Consider the following 21,048-nt stretch of genomic DNA (forward strand, 5'->3'; position numbering starts at 1 on the left):
TACAGTATCGCCATATACTGCTTTTAAGACTAATTAATCAATTTATAAATATTCAAATGCTAAGCATAAAAACAGTATATCCCAATTTATATATAGTAAGTGACATAACATATTAGCAGTATAGATACCAAACTGTATTTTCGCAGAGCAACTCTCAAAAAAACCTCTGCAGTAAGTGTATACATACTGTAATTATGCTATGCATTATTTGCATATGCATGCTATTTATTTATACTCCACGACATGTAACGACCACCATTATAAATGAGCTATGTTCCAGAGATCTAACCGCTGTGAAGCTCCAGGCAGATGACCGCCTAGGCCTATCAGACGTGGTCATAGCGTCGGTCTATTTGCCGGGGGGAGAGGAGGTACCAACACCGGAGCTCACCGCGCTAGTCAGCTACTGCGAGACAGAGAGGCTGGAACTAATCATCTCCGCTGACTCCAACGCACATCACACCATCTGGGGCAGCCAAAATACCAATAAAAGAGGTGAGGACTTACTTACATACCTTTTCTCAACAAACATTAATATACTTAACAGGGGCTCCGAGCCTACCTACGTTACGGCGCGAGCCCAAACTATAATCGACCTAACACTGGCAACCGACCATGTCTCTTCTCTCGTCAATGACTGGCACGTGTCAGACGAACCTTCATGCTCGGATCACAGATGGATTAGGTTCAACCTTCGCTTAAACATCAAACCTGCCCTGCCAAGGCGGAACCCGCGCAAAACGGACCGCACCAAATACGACAGATTGGTGAGAAATGAGCTTATGGCCATTTCCCTACCAGACGATTATAACGGTACCGCAGGTATAGAAACTCATGTAACTAACATAACTCAAACACTTATCAACAGCTATGAACAGACGTGTCCTCTTACTTCGACAAAGCCCAACTCAATCGACAAAAGTGTGTGGTGGGGTCCAGAGTTAGATAGGCTGCGCTGCAAAGTAAGGAAGCTGTTCAACAGAGCCAAAAATACTCGGGCACCAGACGACTGGGATGCATATAAACAGGCCCAATATCGTTTCAAGAGGCGCATCCACGAAAGGAAGAGAGAAAGCTGGAGACGCTTCTGTACTAACATTGAATCCACAAACCAAGCGGCTAAAGTAAAAAACATCCTTTCACGTGACCCAGAGCGTAATCTAGGTTGCTTGAAAAAATCTAACGGCACATACACCAAATCCGACCCCGAGACCTGCGAACTACTCCTGCAAACTCACTTCCCTGGATGCCGCATCACCAACAACCAGACGTGGGAGGAAGTGGCGTCGCAGAGCAACACACCGGATCAAACGGATTGGACCACAGCTCAGAGGGTGGTAGACAAAGACAAGGTAATGTGGGCAATTAACAGCTTTCTTCCATTTAAATCAGGAGGCCTGGACGGGATCTTCCAAGGACTGCTACAATGGAGCGGTATGGGGCCGCTAGTAACGCATTTAACTGCAATCTATAGGGCATGCCTGGCCTACAAATACATACCGCTCCAGTGGAGGGAGGTAAAAGTGGTATTTATCCCTAAGCCTGGCAAAAGTGATTACACAAATCCCAAATCGTACAGGCCAATCACTCTCACATCATTTTTGTTGAAGACTCTAGAGAGACTCTGCGATAGGGATATTAGGGAAAATGCCCTCATACAAAAACCGCTACATGACAACCAACACGCCTATACTCAGGGCAGATCAACCGAATCCGCACTCTATTGCGTAACATCTCTCGCAATGAAAGGATTATCACGTAAGCAATCAACCTTAGGTGCTTTTATTGATATCGAAGGCGCCTTCGACAAAACCCCTTTCACTAGCATAGGCCGAGCGCTAGCCGCTCATGATGTAGATCCTACAATTGCCGGGTGGATAGACAGCATGTTGAGGCATAGGGCGATACGATTTACTGTGAACACCAGTACTAGACGTGTGGTGGCAACGGGCTGCCCACAAGGAGGGGTACTCTCGCCGCTGCTCTGGAACCTTGTGGTAGATGAGCTCATCACAAGGCTAAACAAAAAGAAACTGTACACGGTGGGCTATGCTGACGACCTCGCCATTCTAATAACAGGACCAGTCGAGAACGTCTTATGTAGCCTCATGAGATCTGCTTTTAAGATTTTGGAAGAATGGTGCGCGCAACACAAACTCACAGCTAATCCGTCAAAGACGGAACTAATACTATTCACTAACAAACGCAGCCTTGGTAATCTAACATTACCAAAGCTGTTCAACACCGAACTAAGCCTTACTAAAGAAGTTAAATACCTGGGTGTTATACTGGATAGTAAGTTGCTTTGGAACAAACACCTTGAAAACATGAATGTGCGGGGGTGCAACGGGCAAAAACCTTAACCAATACAAGGTCGCTCCAAGAAGTCTGTGAACACCCCAGGAATGTTCTGAACTTCTGGAAGGAGCTGGGCTGGTTGGAGTAACCGGCCATTACTGCACGCAAAATGGACCCATGCTAGTGGTTTAATTGCGGAAACAGGAGCCCCTATACCATACTATACCATATGCTATGCATTATTAAAAAAATCTTTACTTACTGTTAATTTTAAATTTTTAACTTTGGTTTAAAGAGAGATACAAACGAATGGATAGACGATAGACACAAATGTAGAGCTCGTTTTCGTGATTGCAGCTGTATATCTAACTCATTTTTGGCCAAAACCCGACTTACTGTGTTTATGCTATTGACGGCAGTATGGCTCTCTTCAGACCGAAATATAATAATGCTTACACATTACTGCTTCGCGACAGAAATAGGCGCCGTTGTGGTACCCATAATCTAGCCGGCATCCTGTGCAAAGGAGCCTCACACTGGTGAAAATACTCTAATAAAAAGATCTAAATTATAAACATAGTCAGATCATTATATACCGTATTCACACACAAAGTGAAAGGAAATAAAAAATAAACTACGTATAAAAAGACCGACTTCAAAAACTGAAAAGTATCAAATAACTAAAAATTTAGTTTAATACACCCCTTATCCAAACCTTTACCTTTAATATTAATAAAATACTATTATTTATATGTGCTACCTATTGACAGGTTTTGAGTCAGTGCCAAGCCCTAAACAAAATAAAATTTAATATTATAAACAGCTTACTTACTGTATTTATTTAGGTTGTCAGGCCATGCGTGTCTGTCCGCATGGGTTGTTTTTTTCTAGACGAAGCTATCCCGCTCAAAGTCACGCTTGGCGAGTGTAGTGTACCTTTATTACATTTGGCTTGGCACCGACTTCAAAGCTATCAATATGTAGCACATACAAATAATAGTATTTTATTCATATTAAAGGTAAAGGTTTGCATAAGAGGTGATTAAATTAAATTTTTAGTTATTTGATACTTTTCAGTTTTTGAAGTCGGTGTTTTTAAACGTAGTTTATTTTTTATTTTTTACGTTTTAGTGTCAGTTAATAATAATATATAATCAACTTAAATGAAAACTCTAAAAAACGCCGTACACAGAAAAAAATTATGACATACAGGTAGACGAAAATTTTCATATAAATGTTCATAAAATGAAAACTACTAGGCCAAATTATGTAAAATTTTTATGAGACCAAATGGCATCTATTTCGCATCAAACAAAAGAAGAATTACTTAAATCGTAAATCATAAATCTCAGAGTAATCGGTGTACATACATATTTAAAAAAACTGATCGAATTGATAACCTCCTCCTTTTGGAAGTCGGTTAAAAATTTTCCTTTTGTTTTAATATTAAGATTGCAAAACTTCGCATATTTTATTTATCTATGGGAGTTAACCGGTAATAAAAACAGCACTGGATCGTCATTCGAACTACGTAATGAAAAAGGTAAATAGTTCATAATTATTTATTCTATAATATAATATTAAGTAATGCTAGAGTTATTACAAAGACGCAGGAGGTTTTGATGACGTAGCTTCCATCTGTCTCGTATGGGTCTGGATTATATTCTGGATCTATCACTCTACTCCTGATGATCTCCTTGTATACTAGCACTGTTTTCGTGGAGTACGTGGTCTTTCGGGGTCGTTCTTGTCTACTTGGTAAACCTGACGCTGCAATATTTACAAAAAATTATATTTAAGTCATCAACATTATAATTAATGTTAAAAGGTGCGTTAACCGTTTTTGAGACCCTATTGTTATGTTTTTGTCGCAGTGATGTATGCTGTGATGACTGTGAATCATTCATGTAACCCGCAAGGTCATTTGACATCTGATAGCAAATGATAAATTTATTGATAACTTAAAAATAAAAAGATAAAGCCCTCGATTTCCTGATTTTAAAATTGGAAGTCAAGAAATGTTGCAAAATTATGAAAAATGTCCGTCCACACCATGAGATGTCTGTGAGTCAGCGGATCTTGTAATCTGAAATAGTTAGACAGCTTAAATTTCGACAGAGTTGTCTTAAAATTGACGTTACGAAAGCACAAAATAATCCACAAGATATCGACTGTCAAGATGCCATAATTTCTATTAATAAAGTAAAACACACAAAAGTATATAAAACACCACATAGTTTTATAACTTGTACGATGTTACGGAAACTTTCGAAATTACTTCCTTTAATGGCTCACCTAGCAACTGGATCTCGAAATATCGAGCGATTGCCAATTCCGCGGTACTGGAACAAGCATGTAGCTGGGCCTCATAAATAGATCACAGCCACTCTTCAAGTTGGCACACATTCTAGTGCTCTACAAAGCGCATATATTGAGTATGGCTGTCATCTAGCCAATTAAACAAGGATAATAAATTTTTCGACTAGTGAGTCATGTGCGTGCTAATGTATGAAAAAAAAAAGGATGGCTCTTATACAAAACTATACAAAGAAGGGAATCTGTAGACTTCGAGTCACCCAGAGGGGTATGAAGAGAGCAATGCATGGAATTACTGATGACCGGGAATGCTATTATTCGACCTGAAGTACTTTAATCATAGGAAAGAAAAAGTGAAAGCCGGTATATTATTAGAAAGGACAAGAAGAGTAGACCGTAGGGTGAACGATATCCAACAACACGAAGGTATCAAGATTCGATGATACAGGCACATAGTCATCAGAGTTAATAAAGGGGAAGACCTCATTCCATATTGTATCACCAAAAGATCCAAATAAACATGATTAACGATTTTCGAATTGTCTAAACTTTTACTACAATTTTTATTCAAATGTTTTAGTTTTCTTTAATGTTAATTCCGCCAATATTTGTCTTTAAACAAACGCCACGTGTTTCGCCTCTACACGAGGCATCCTCAGGACGTGTTGTCACGCCAAAATCTAGCACGAGACTTTCATACCCTCATCTCGTGAAATGACGCGCTGATTGGTCGGCTATGTGACGTATTACCCCCGGAAGAGATACGTAACAATGGTGAAGGGACCAAATTTGTTTGTTCATTCAACAATATACACATGTTATTTTTGTGTTTTATTTCTAATTGCTCTAACACATTCAAGTGAAATCCTTTTTCACATGTATGTAAAATATTCAAATTATTATTGTTTCCGAGTAAGTGACCGGTGTCAATTAAATGTTTCGCGAAGTGTGATTTTTCGGGATGATTATTCCTAAATGCGGCTATATGTTCCTTTAGTCTAATTTCGAATGTTGGACCTGTTTGATCGATATATACCCCGTTACAAGTGTCACAACTTAGTTTATAAACGCCGGATTTTTCGGAATTATTTAATAGATCGTTGCCATTACATATTCGATTAATATTGTGATTCGTTCGGAAGGACACATTAACGAGACAACACGTCCTGTCCTCGTGTAGAGGCGAAACACGTGTCGATTTGTTTAAAGACAAATATTGGCGGAATTAACACTAAAGGAAACTCAAATGTTTTGGAATAATTATGGATTTCCGCAAAGGAACGCCTATTTCAAAAAACTTACTATTTATATGACAACAAGGGGCGACACGAGCACGATGTTTAGCTGATGGTATAGCCCTGCTCATTATGTCATTATCAATGCAGTGCCCGTTAGGATTCATGAAAAACTCAAAAGTACTGAGCGACACTAAGTACAATTGCGCTCGACATATTGAGACATAAGATGTTAAATCTCATTTGCTCAATAATTTCACTAGTTAGAGTGACCTTCAGATCAAAACACAGTAATATTTACACATTACTGTTTTACGTTAGTAAAAGGCGCCGTTGCGGTACTCATAATCTAGCCGGCAACCTGCAAAGAAGCCCTAAGGCGTCTATTACGACACCCTTGGGCCTGGGACTTCACTATTCTTTAAATGCCTCTGAGAAGCACAGGGCAAGTTCGTCAAGTATTTTATTTAATAGAATTGTTTGACAGAACGCTATTTAAATACCATAGGAATCACAAGAGCTTACAGTCCTTTCAAAAAGTGTATGCGAATTTTTTGAAGTTAGGGAGAGCAGGAAGGATTCGTATAGATGGAGCAATCGTGCAGTGGTTATATTATTACTATCCAACGCACTCATGCGTTTGTATTTATGTGCGTGACTCCCCCTTTTATGCGTATAGTCTAACCGCGGGAGCGGCGTGATAGTACAACTACGAGTTTCGTTGCAACGAGGCGTTACGTGTTTTCACGTTGCGTAAGTATTTTTTCGATGTACCTTTGAACGTTTCTAATACCAAATTTTTTTTATCAAATTGTGTTCTAATTTCTTATGGCTCATGAGTTGATGCCATATTTTATAATGTCAGTGTTCGTTTTGGGCTAACTTTGACGGCTATTTTAATATTACATTGGTTTGTCAAATATTTGGGTTGGGGCACCTTCGTACAGATATGAATGGAGTGGATTCATACTGTACGAATGCTCCCCCTTGATGTCAGATAATGTGATTACTAAGACGTTATTTTATTATAGAATCATACCGCGAATATATGTGAAGGAGCAAGTCCCCTACTAACGGGAGAGGTAGTTGAAGGTAAGGCTCAGATGTATATGTGCAACAACAACAAGCCATACCTGAAGAAATGGATCCTAATCAACACAGCAGCTGTATCACCCTCTTTTGCTGTCAGAGTCATTTACCTTAATTTCATCAACTATAGGATTAATAACGTCAGAAATTATCTGACCCTTAATTAGACAGAAATGCATGGAAAGGCATAAATTTTCTCAAAATTGATTCCTTTAGAATTCTTTTTGAGGTCATTTTTAATATATTAAATACTAATACCGCTTCGAAAACAAACGGCGCACTGAGAGAGAAGAAGCGGCGCAAGAAACTCTCCCAGCATTCTTTTTTTTGCGTTCTTTTCAATAAAATTATTTATTATCGCTATAAAATATACACAATCTAGTCCCGCGCTGTCCGATCATTTAGATATTCAGCTGTGGAGTAATAGGACTTACGAAAAAAATGGATATTTTTTATAAAACATTTAAATTTATTTATAGATAATGCCTGAACAGTGGCTGGGACTTTATAGAAGTGTATACATTTACCCTTAAAGCTATTAGAAACACTTAAGCCTACTAGAATCAGTTAATTGAGAGCAAAAGGTGACGATTTTTGTGAATGTATATTAAATTTTCATAAATGTACTGACAATGAACAGTCATAATATTTATTTCTTTAAATTTTTCTTTGAGAGACTGTGTATAACCAAGCTGATATATAGCATGAACAGCTCCTGCAGAGCAAACACTATATCAATGTCAGTAGCATGAAAGTAAAATACCGTACGTCATGATGCTGTAAAAATAACTGAAGCACACTAATCTAGCGGTCGCATCATTCGTGTACTCTCTAATCTTTCTAACGGCATATGCCGCAGAGCTGAGTCTATCTGCTAGATGGGCAATATGTGGACCCCACTGAAGCTTTTTTATCTAACGTGATACCCAAGAAGACCGTAGTGTCCACAAGTTCCAATCTCTGGGCATTTATAAGTACGTTGGTTTGTGCCTCCGCTGTGTGTGGTGAAATGAATCGTAAACACTTTGTATTTTTACTGTTTAAGTGCAGATTATTCGTCTCAAACCAACGCACTATCTTTGAGAGTGCGTTGTTTACCTCGTCATCAATATCTGCACGTCGCTTCACTTTAAAAATAAGTAAAGTATCATCAGCAAACAATACAACCTCATTGCTATCATCTACCACAAACGGTAGATCGTTAATATATATAAGAAACAAGAAAGGACCGAGAATAGAACCCTGTGAAACACCTATTCCCACAGGTTTACCTGAAGACCGATTATAACAGATTTAGGGCTCTATTTTTCACTCCATAATGCTTTAGTTTTAGGAGTAAAGTTTCATGGTGGACGCAGTCAAATGCAATGTGACGATGTGCTCAATGAGTCTAGTACCCGCATTAATTGTTGATTTTTGTTCATTAATTTACAAAAATGCCTTTGTAGCTGTTGAAGCAAAGTTAAAATAAGTCTGAAATTAGCAGGGTCAAAAGAACTTCCCGAAAACATCGAAGAATGGAATATTGCCAGGAAATTCGAATTCCTGTTACGACTGAAAACATAAACATTAGTCTACTAACGAGAACCTATGGATTACGGGTAAGTTTGGCCACGGTAACTCAAAAGTGGAATTATGTATTTGTACTTTATACGTTCCTCCCTTTATCCTAAGTATGTTTCTTTAGAAAATTTAATGAATAATGTAATAAATGTTATACAACACAAAATGTTAAAAGATTCTATACTTCTTTTAGTAGGTGATTATAATAGGCCGTACCTCCACTGGTCTCACTGTACAGACTGAAACTTATGCTCTCTGATTCCTAGCTCTCCTACAGATAAGACAGACGCCTTGCTTATCGATTCTCTTTCTGTCTCTTTTCTCAAAGATCTCCACCAAATGTGTGCAGTACCAAACTTAAATGGCAGATTCTTAGATTATAGTTATTTCAAACTCACCGAAACTAGTATCAGTGACCCAGGGTGTCCCACTAGTGGATTTGGAGACGCATCACCCGGTACTAGGTATTTCCGTTAATATTGTGGGTGCAACATTGAGGCCCCCAAAAATAAAAAAAACACCCAGGCTTATTTAAGCAAAGCTAATTAATATGACATCATTAGAAACGAGCTAGATAACATTAACTGGGAGGAAACTCTCGATCCTAGTTTAACAGTCGATGAGACAGTAGACGTTTTCTATGACATACTTACATCCATCATTAATAAGAATGTTCCAATGAGTACGAAAGGTCGGAGCAATTTCCTATTTTGGTTCAGTCGATCGTTGTTGATCCAGAGTTTGGAGGAAAAGGCAAAGTACCATCGTAGATTTAAAATGTTTGGCAATCCAATGGATCAGTTTATATATAGGTTACTCCGCGAGAGATGTGACAAAATCCTAACGACTGATATAAATAGGTTGAAATCAGAAGCCAAAAATTTAATCAAGAAGGATCCTAAATACTTTTGGTCTTTCATAAAATCTCTAAGATCAAATAGCAGCGACATACCGGATGAACTGACTTACTTAGATCAAAGCGTTCAAGGTGGCCAGCAGATTGCCAATTTTTTTTCAGAATACTTTCACTCAACCTATCAGCATGACCAAAATCCAAGAACTAAACACAATGAAATCGTCGAATGCCACATGTCACTTAGTTTATGTCGTTTCACAAACTCAGATGTCATATCAGCGCTGAAAAGCCTAGATGTAAATAAAAGTCCTGGTCCAGATTCTATACCTCCTAGTTTCTTAAAGGCCTGTGGCACAAAATTGGCTGAGCCGCTACGAATCATCTTCAATAAGTCTTTACTATGTGGAACTTTTCCCTCAAGATGGAAGGTTGCGCACATCAGTCCAATTCACAAGAAGGGAGATCCTCGAGATATTACTAACTACCGGCCCATCTCAATTTTGTCTGCTATCGGTAAGCTGTTTGAATTACTCGTTCAGAAAAATATTTTTTTCCACCTTAAACCCTTGCTCATACCGCATGGATTTCTACCTGGTAGATTAACTACATCGAATCTTGTGGATTTTGTTAGTGACATTACTCAAGCTTTCACAGATGGTCATGAATTGCATGCTATTTACACTGATTTATCAAAAGCCTTCGGTGTGTTTGACCACGTACTGCTCATAGAAAAACTTGGTCACGAAGGAATATGTGGCTCTCTACTGCGGTGATGCGAATCCTATTTGCAGAACCGTTCCCAAATTATCCATATCCGTGGCTTTAAGTCAATTTCAAGAGCCGTGCCATCAGGGGTTCCACAGGGCTCCCATTTAGGGCCCCTTTTTTTCTTCGTCTCTGGAACGATCTAGCGACTAAATTAAAATTTTAAATATTTGCAGACGACTTAAAAATTTATCGTGAAATTAAATCTACAGAAGATACGATCATATTACAAAGTGATCTAAATACGATCTGCGATTGGTGTGTTAGTAATAGGATGGTTTTAAATTCTTCAAAATGTTTTTACTTTAAACTTTTCTCGAAAATGAAATTCTTCACTACTAACTTACTTCATAAATGCGTGTCCACTAACAGAAATTAGTACAATGCGAGATTTAGGCGTCATGGTTGACACAAAATGAGATTTAAGAGAGCACATTGACTACATTTCCAAAAAGGCATCTCGTCTTTCAGGTTTTGTGATTAGACAAACTATATTTTGCAACGACCCTGATGTGTCGAAGATACTTTTTAACAGCTACGTGCGTAGTCTTTTAGAGTATTGCAGTCCGGTGTGGAACTCTTCTTACAAAGTTCATATTAAGAGGTTAGAACAGGTGCGAAATTCTTATATCATCTCTCATATTCAAGTAATCTTTGTCGTCGATTAGACTGCTACGAATATAGACTTGTGCATTTTGGCATGACGTCTCTTGTACAGCGTAGGAAAGTGTTAGACCTTGTCTTTTTACACAAACTGATTCATGGCCACATAGACAGTCCTCTATTATTAAGAAAAATTACCTTGGCTGTCCCACGGTATTGCAGCCGTATTATTAATAGGAAAACGTTCAGTCTACCCATAACACGCACAAATTATGGTCAACATTCTAGTTTATATCGCATTTGTTCTTTATATAATGAAGTCTGTCAGAAGGTAGACATATTCAATCCGTCAGTCCCGAGGTTCAGAAGACTTCTGCTAGAAAAAGCGGATTATTGGCTAGGGGACTGTGGGGTTGAATTGTGTTCATCTAGTTTAAGTTAATGTTTTTAGTTTTATATAAAATCTAGATCACATTTAAAAGCATGCTGTGTTCACTTCCAGAAGGAGGCACTAGCCCCAACATGTTAACGTATTTTTCTGATTTATACAATATTAAGAGTATATCCGTTTTGTGAACCTAATAAAAAAAAGTATTTTTTTTTTTTCGAGAGGAGGAAATGCAGTTACGTAATTACGCCCCGGAACGGGGCGTAATATATCGGACTCGAGTGTCTGCGTAAGCGGACACCCAATACCGACTAAAACCTCCTCTATGCTGTTAGCCATGCTTTTACAGCGACATAGGACATGGGCCGTGGAGGCCGCAAAGACTACGCAACAACAGTCGCGGGGCGTCTCCTAAGGAGACTCGAACCTCGGACCGGCTGTGTGCTTGTGGGAAGGAGAGAGATTGAAAATGAAAATGAAAGATGAAAAGATGAGAAGAACTCACTCGCCGGCGAGTGTGGTGATGTTTTGTGTAATGTATGTAAGTGTGTATGTATGTGTTAATGAGTGTATGCATGTATGTATGTTTGTGATGTATGTAAGTAGTGTAAAAGTTTGTGTGCATGTATGTTTGAGTTTGTGTCTGTTTGTGGAGTGTGTTTGTGATTGTGTAAGTGGTGTATGTCAGTCTGTGAGTGAGTGTGAGTGGAGTGAAACGCTTACAGGACGAGGACTAACGTCTCGTCGGGTATCAAAAAATATGTGGTGTATCTAGGTTGCGGGCCGCTGGCCATCGTCAGAGTGACGAGTGCCAGTGGCTTGCGGCGGTTGACCGCGCCTACGCCTGCGAAGGCGGTGTGTGCGTGTCTGTGTCGGTGTTCGTGTAGGTGCCGCGTTCGCGTGATGATGTTGTCATCAGGGTCTACCGTGACGTGCCTGGGACGTCATATTGGGTTGAGACTATGGTAACGGGGGGTGTACCCATATGCATTCCTAACCAAGATGTTGGGATGGTTAGGCGCCTTGTCAAAGAAGCGTCGCGAGATCTCTTTAAAGTGTTGAGCTATCGTCGGAAGCTCTAGATCGCGGTGAAGATCTACGTTTCGGATGAACCACGCCATGCGTGTGAATTTATTTTGAACTACTTGCAAACGATGTAAGTAGCTCGGTCGGGTGTGCGCGAACACGACGCTTGCGTATGACAGTCTAGGCCGTACGATGGTTTTGTACAGCGTCACTTTGTGTTTGAGCGGAAGTTTGCTCCGCCCACACACAAGTGGATAAAGGCGACTGAGGACAAATCGGGCTCCATTGCGTACCGTATCGATATGTTTCTTGAAGTTCATATTGCTGTTGAACGTGACTCCTAAGTACTTGTAATCCTTCACCCACGGTATGGGTGTTCCATACAATTTAATAACGTCGGTCGGTCTTTTTTTAAGCGCGGATGCTATTCGCGTTACCGAAGAGTACCGCTGCACTCTTGGTGGGGTTCACTTCAATCCGCCATTTTCTGAACCAGTTGCCTAGTTCATCGATGGCGGCTTGAAGCACTTTAATGTTCTTGCTCAAGGTTGAGCGGTTCAAAAGAGCGGAATCAAAGTAGAGTACCGTATCATCAGCGTACTGAGCCTGCTGGACACTCGGAAACTTGGGAATGTCGCTAGTGAAGAACGAGAAAAAAGTGGGAGAGAGGACTGAACCCTGTGGCACACTAGACCTGATGGGTCTCGATGAAGATAGGGTGCCCTCTACTCGATATCGGAAGCAGCGATCACTAAGGTAGGCTCGTATGATGCGCACGAGCCTGTCTGGCACTCGCAGTTGATACAGCTTGAATACTAAGCCGTTGTGCCATACCTTGTCGAAGGCCATTTCGAAAAACACGGCTGCCGTGGTAGCGTGAAATTGACGCCATATGAGAATTTACTCGGTGAGTCGGTGAGCCTGCTGGGGACACGAGTGAGTGGTTCTGAATCCGAACTGTATGTCGCGTATCAGGTTAAGCTCCGCGATGTAATGATTAAGACGCGCGAGAATTAATCTTTCGTAAAGTTTCCCGATCGAGTTAATTAAGCTAATTGGCCTATAGCTACTCGGATTAGCTTTATGTTTGTTGGGTTTTGGGATACTGAAAACAATGGAATCCTTCCATTGTTCGGGGAACGCGCTTTTAGACAAAATAATATTAAAAATGGTAACTAATAAAGTAATAAGAGTCGAGGGAGAAAAGCTCCTTAATAATTAGTCACCTCTTCGTAAGAGGTGGGTTTTATTACATCGCCTGAAGGGCTCAGAGCGGAGCGACGTTCAACTTCACGATCAACTTCGTCAACGTGTGTCGGGTTGGCTGCTGCATTTGGAGAGCACTGACTCTCGACACTATCGGCGAGGCATTCAGCCTTCTCATCGTCATCGAGCGCCGGCTGCAGTCCCGGTCTATCCAAAGGAGGCATGACAGTGGGCGGCTGCTGTTTGAACGCGCGAGGCAGCTTCCAGAAAGCCACATGTGATGGCTTAAGGTTGCCGAGCAAGCGGTCCCAACGTTCGCCGCGGAGTACCGCGATACGTTCCCGTACCACCCGCTTTAGGTAGCGGAGGTGGCGCCTATTCTCGACCGACGGATATCTATCGTAAACTCTAGTGGCTCTGTGTTTCTGCGTGAGTAAGTCCCTGACCTCTGGTGGCAGATTTAGGCAATGCGGTTGCATCGTTGACCTGCCTGGAGCAGGCCTTGATCCTATTCTGAATATGTGACGTCACATGAGAGATAGCACTGTGAGCCGAGTCAACCGAGTCGATGACGATGATTGACCTTATACCGGAATAAGGTCAAGGTCGTCGGACTTGATAGTCTCGAGATCCTTTTCCAGCCGTTGCCAGTCGATCACTGTTTTCGTTGGTGGTTGAAAGTTAACCGGTGGGCCAAGATTTAGGACAACGGGCCGGTGGTCTGACTCTAATTCGTGAAAAACTTCGATTGAATTTACATTGAGCGTTACGTTTTTAAGTAAGGCAACGTCTAGTATATCGGGTCGGTGCGCGATGATATCCGGATGTCGTGTTGGTTCGTCAGGTGCTATTTCTGGAAAGTTCAGCGTGTCTGTAAGATAATCTAATAAAATTCCGTTTCTATTTGTGGCTCTACTGTTCCAGCTGGAGTGTTTGGCGTTAAGATCGCCGCCCACAATGACTGTGGCCGTGGCCGAGTAATGCATTGATATCTGTGTCTTATATTTATTTGTTAGGCAGAAGATAAGCTGAAATAACAGTGAAAGCTTCAGTAGGTCCTCTTTTTAGATTTTGCCCTCAACTACTCCCTCAGGCTTATTTTGAATTGCTCTCTTGTTCTGTTTTAGTTCAGTAACATGATACTTTTTCTCAGTCAAAAGTGATTTATTTAAATTTATCTGTGTCTGTTGTCACCTGATTTGATTCCTGTGTCTGCGCTGTTTCTGGGAGTAAAATATTTGTACCATTTTTTTTACTCCTTTTTTTTTGTCAAAAGTTAACTGTATCGGCGTATTGCTAGTAGTTACTGATATTTTTTTTTCTTTCCTACCCGTGTTTTGAGCAGGATTTGTATGATTCTCTTCTCCTAATTTTTTATAAATTTGAATAATTCTATTGCATTTCTCTACTTCCAACGTTAACTGTCTATTGTCATGGCTGATATTTTCAATTTCCTGGTGAGAGCGAAGCTCAATCGTAAGCTCCTTTATTTTATCGTTTAGGCAAGTAATTGTTTCATCTAGTGATGTGTCAGGTAGACTCATTACAGTTGTGTCTAGAAGCGATATATTTGAGGTGGATATAATGCTTAAAGAATTAGATTTTTAAGCCTTTTTCGAATGGTAATATTTTCATGGTCATTTTGTTTGTTGTTGCTCTTATTTTTTTGTCTGAAGGAAAATTGTTAATATTAATAATTTTGACAATAATAAAAAAGAAAAACGATAACCAAAGAAAACTTATAACGAAAACGTCTTAAATTAGGAAAGAGAAATAAAATAAATATATAAATAAATTTCCAACGGGGATCGTACTCGGCGTCACACGCTCCGATGTTCGGTACTATACACGCTACGCCGTACGAACTTGCGAATATTATGTCGAAATTAGTCAATTTGTCAAATATTTCATTATACTGTGATAACGCAGTGGGTTTATTTATCTGAGATTTATTATTATGATAGTCACTTGTGATGAGTCATTCATTTGCACACTGCACTAACGTATTTTGTTCAACCGCACTTAAAACTTTTACATTAGGAATAGTCGTGTTGAGTCACGTTGCTGCAAATTTAATTGATTAAAAATAGTTTAAAGTGTTACATACTAATTTAAAGTGGTGTTGAGATATAAATTACTCAGCATATAATCAGTGAAAAGTGTATTTTCGGTCACAGTCAGTGAAATACAAAATAAACAAGTTTTAAATACAGTGATTTTACGTAAATTGTAATGAGACAATAATATTCATTTACCCTCAATCTAAAATGCCTGGTTGCTTTATACTATATAACGCCTGTTCAATTTGTATTAGCAATAGCGATTTGTATTAATAATAGTATACTTAAATCATCGGAATGGCAGATAAACTATCAACGCCCAAGATATCTATCAGTAAATGTACTCAAGACTCTGATACGGATAAAATCGCATCCGATTCGGATCAACGTTCCTATGTCACGAGGAGGAATAAGAGGAAACATGATGAGATAGCCAATGCTAAGTTAAAAGAATTGCTGTGTGAGATACAAAGAAAACAATATATGCAATATGAAAAATTAGAACAAGATATCGGTACTATCAAACAGCAAAACCTTAACACTCAAAAATCTCTTGATTTTATGTCTGATAAATATGATGAAAATAAAATTGAAGTACTTGAGAGAAACTCTACATCTTCTTCAGTTGAATTAAGAAATATCCCGCCTTCTCCAACTGAAACAAAAGGCAATTTGTGCGTCTATCTGAAAAACTTAGGCGAGACTGTAAGCCAGCCTATTCCAGATACTGAAATCCGTAACTGAACATATTTCGGATTAAAAAGAAGTCCAACGAACCAGGTTCTGTAATTGTGGACTTTACTACATCAATTTTGAAGGAAAAGCTTATGAAGTCAGTGAGTACTTTTAACAAAACTAATAAAAATAAGCTTAACACTACTCACCTTAAGATTCAGGGCGAATGTAAGCCAGTCTACGTTTTGGATAATTTGTCAAGTAGAACAAGACACCTTCATCATCTAGCTAGAGAATATGTAAAAAAACACCGCACTGCTAGTTGTTGGATATCTTTTGGAAAACTGTACTTGCGGCAGAAAGAAGGACACCCATCGATTCGCATAAATTGTAAGGCAGATATTTCTAGTGCAAACTCTCTCTGACTAGTGACTATATGCAATTATACAAAAAGACTCTTAAATTTAATGCTTAGCCTCTCAACTTTTATTATTAGATTCATATATCTTTACTATTATTTTACACAATACTTATCCCACAGAAAAAGCGTACCGCTACATTCTCATTATAATAACTCACCACTACACTCCCACACAAATAAGTTACTACTTCATTCCAAACAAAGATCTGTGCATTTTTTATCTACTTATGTGGAGACGTTTAGTGTCGTTCACTTACAAACTTACGGTTCGTCCACATCAAATAACATTGTTCTATTATCAGCTTAGATATTATGATAACCAATTTAACATTTTTTAAGATAAGCAATAACAATAGTATTAAATGCGTTCCAACTAACACATTATTATACGCGAATGATTTCTATTCTACTTGTTATCTCATTGTACGCTTCAATCGTAACTACAACTCTTCTTTATATCTTTTATTATGGATGACATACGTTCTACTACGTCAAACTTAGATGAAATGAATTTATTTAACTCTTTCTCCTGTGAGCCGGAAGATTGTAATTTATATTTTGAAACATCTATAAACAGTTTAAAAATAATTACACAAAATATAAGAAGTATAGGTCGTAATATATCTGAATTTTTAATGTTTATTAGCTAGAATCAAGATCCCACCGGACATTACTACTAACGTAATGTTGGCTCTCCTCCAATCCCAACTTACCTCATATTGATAACTACTCAATGACATGTTCTAATATCTATTATGCTGGTGCTTGGATATCACCCAATTAATGATAGAATTATTTCCATTAAACTTAGCGCATCACCAACCCCACTCAACATAATTCAAGTCTATGCTCCTACAAGTTCTGCCAAAGATGAAGAAGTAGAAGACTTCTATTGTCAACTTGAGTCTTCAATAGCTAAGATCCCCAAAAGAGAGCTATTAATCATCATTGGGGACTTTAACGCCAAGGTGGGAAACACCACAATGAATACGGGCATACGACATATTGTTGGGAACTATGGCCATGGTGTTCGTAACCCAAGGGGTGAACGACTCATAGAGTTTGCAGCCGATAACAACATGGCCATAGCAAACACGATGTCCAAACACCATCCTAGACGCCTATATACCTGGACCTCCCCTGATGGCAACCACCGCAATCAGATAGATTACATATTAGTGAGAACCAGATGGAAAAGTTCAATTGCCAATACACATACCCTTCTCGGTGCTGATTGTCATTCCGACCATCAACTGCTCATTGGGAACCTGCGATTGAAATTGCAAAGAGCAAGACAAATTAAAATGGCTAGAAGAATGGAGGTGAAAGATCGAAAGTCACTAACCACCTCGATACAGAACAGACATGCCGCATGGAGAGCAGGTATCGGAAACAATGACTCTAACTACTTGTGGATCTCGGCAAAAACATATATTGTGGAGGCGATTGCTGAGTCACAACCGAAAACAGTCTTACCAAAACGACAACATTGGATGACGGAAGAAACCTGGCATTTGGTTGAAGAGCGCCGAAAACTTAAAGCCAGTGGTGCTAGCATTACGAAGCTAAATGCCAAGTCAGCTATCATACAAGCTGCTTGCCGACGTGACCGCAATAACCATCTGAGTAAGATATGTCATGAACTGGAACAGCACTCCGACAAATATCAAACCAAAGATCTGCATGATAAGGTGCGATACATAACACGCCAATTTAAACCTAAGACGTGGGCTGTTGAGGACTCCGCTGGGAATACGGTTACGGAGATAAAGGATATCGTGAATGTGTGGAAGGAATATTGTCAATCATTATTTTCCAATAATTTGGTACTAAGCTTCACATGTTCTCCCCACAACATACTTGACCGTGAACCCGACATCATGCGGGATGAAGTACGAGCAGCAATTACAGACCTCAAATGCAATAAAGCCATAGGTTGTGATGAGATCCCAATAGAAGTCCTCAAAGCGATGGGAGAACCTGGAGTTGATATTTTATATACCATTTGCTGTAAAATATGGGAGACTGGAATATGGCCTGACGATTGGTCAAAATCCATTTTCATTCCACTGCACAAAAAAGGGTCCACCAAGAAATGCATCAACTACCGACTCATATCCTTGATATCTCATGCAAGTAAGGTGATGCTCCACATAATTACTACAAGGCTGTTGGCCTACCTCTCAAGGCAGATTGCACCCGAGCAAGCCGGATTTGTTAAGGGAAGAGGCACTCGGGAACAAATTCTTATACTGCGTCAGATTATTGAGAAGGCCAGAGAATTCAATACAACCCTTTATATCTGCTTTGTGGACTTTCGCAAAGCATTTGACACGGTCATATGGACACACCTTTGGAAGATACTTGCGGAAATGGGTGTACCATCCCATTTAATAGTTCTATTGAGGAGGTTGTATGAGCACGGTACTGCAGCGGTACGAGTGGATGATACCCTTTCAAGCGAATTCAAGACTGAGGCCGGTGTACGACAAGGATGCATCTTATCGCCATTACTCTTTAGCATCTACACAGAGTATATTATGCGCATTGTCTTGGAAGATTGGAACAAAGGAATATCTGTTGGGGGACGCGTGATAAATAACCTCAGATACGCTGATGATACTACCCTTCTCGCACAGACTAGAGAAGATATGGAAAATTTTCTAAACCGTCTAGAAAGTACCAGTCTCCAATTCGGACTTATTATTAACCGAGACAAGACGAAGGTGATGATAGTAGACCGGGCCGAACAAATTGGAACCAACGTACCCTATGTAGCCAACTGTGAAGTGGTTCAGACCTATATTTATCTTGGTTCTACTATATCAAATACTGGAGGATGTGGCGACGAGATCAGACGACGGTGCGCCATCACCAGGTCTGCAGTGGAACAACTGGGAAAGATTTGGAGGGACAGGAGGATTACCAAGAAGACTAAAGTCAGATTGATGAAATGCCTTGTGTTTCCAATCTTTCTCTATGGAGCCGAAACTTGGTCTCTGAGACTGCAGGACCGCTGTAAAATCGATGCATTAGAGATGTGGTGCTGGAGACGCCTCCTAAAGATCCCGTGGACGGCATTTCGTACCAATGTATCCATCCTCAAAGAGCTTCGTATTAAAGACAGACTATCGTCAATTGTGCAACTAAGAATACTGAAGTTCTTTGGTCACGTCTCTAGAAATGAGAACTCGATGGAGAGACTGGTAGTTCAGGGCCAGGTGGAAGGCAAGAGAGCACGCGGTCGATCGCCAACCCGCTGGATAGACGCCATCACAAAGGCTACTGAGTCCACCATAGTCCAGTGTACTCGCAACGCCTCTAACCGTCAGAAATGGAAGCACATCGCCAGGAGATCTACCCTCAGAAAGGATGTTGACCCACCGAACACTCCACCATGTACCTCGTCAGCGCAACCACGACCACTCTGACAAGAGTGTCCGACTAAGAAGAATATCTATTATAATCAAAATGACGGTATTGTTTATATGTGAAACAAGACTTAATAACAAACAGTTTTGAACCTACATTCAATGAGGCCAACTGCCTTGTAACTTCAATACAAAATGCTGTAACAATCATATCCATATACAGACCACCAGCTTTCCGTCATATTGATGTATTTATAAAATCTTTAAATAACTTGTTAGAATCCCTAAGTAAAAGTAAAAACATTGTGTTAATAGGAGTTGTAAATATTGATATTAAACATAATAATACAGATCCCAATTCACAAAAATATCTCAATCTTACTTCCGCGCATGGACTGCTTCCAGCCTACTACTAGACTTCAAAACTGTCTCGATCATGTCTTAGTAAAAACCACCCTCACTTGCATAACCCTGGTTTTAAAAAATAGTTTGACAGATCATTATAGCGTAATGTTGTCTATCGATCTAAGGAGGCGCATTGACCAAAACACATCAAAACATAAAATTACTAAAATTGATTACCATGGTATCTCATCGGACCTGAAACAAGTCGACTTTGTGCCAGTCCTGACTTCAAATGACCCCAACGAGTCTGCTTCTATGCTAGTAAAGATGCTTACAAAAAATTATTGATAAACATTCTTGCACGCTAACTTTACCACGTAGAAAGAAGCCTTAAAAACCATGGATGACCCCTGGCCTATTACTTTGCTTGAAAACGAGGGACAAAATGCACGCTAAGCTGAAAACGGATACTCTAAATGAAATTCTTAGCGTGACTTATCGAAGATACAGAAATTTCTGTACAGGATTGCTCCGTAAATTAAAAACCCAATACGAAAAGTCAGAACTGGAAATGGCAAGTAAAACAAGTGTAAAAAAGACTTAGGATGTTATAAAATTGATCACAAACTTTAAATCCAAATCAAACACTAGTCATGAATTATTAGCCAATAACCCTACACCACTAACCGCAGTTGATTCTATGAATGATTACTTTGCGAATATAGGAAAAAACATGGCAAATTCAATAAATAATTCAATTTACCCAACATGTCCTCGGTTAGTAACGTTCACTTCTCCTCCTTCATCGTTTGGCCTTTTGGAAACTGACAT

General features: G+C 39.6%; 2 protein-coding genes across 6 annotated transcripts in view; one reads left to right on the plus strand and one right to left on the minus strand.

Moving 5' to 3' along the window:
- Positions 1-21,048, plus strand: part of LOC126979532 (myrosinase 1-like) — a 116,595-nt gene that overhangs the window by 44,077 nt on the left and 51,470 nt on the right. The gene's annotated exons all lie outside the window — the stretch shown is intronic.
- LOC126979528 (myrosinase 1-like) overlaps positions 3,847-21,048 on the minus strand; it is a 116,029-nt gene continuing 98,827 nt past the window's right edge. The window contains exon 7 of the mRNA XM_050828858.1: positions 3,847-4,000. Coding sequence (XP_050684815.1) covers positions 3,866-4,000 — 135 coding nt within the window. The 3' untranslated portion in view covers positions 3,847-3,865. The remainder of the gene's footprint in view (positions 4,001-21,048) is intronic.

The sequence above is a fragment of the Leptidea sinapis genome, chromosome 3 (assembly GCF_905404315.1).
Source record: "Leptidea sinapis chromosome 3, ilLepSina1.1, whole genome shotgun sequence".
Lineage (NCBI taxonomy): Eukaryota > Metazoa > Arthropoda > Insecta > Lepidoptera > Pieridae > Leptidea > Leptidea sinapis.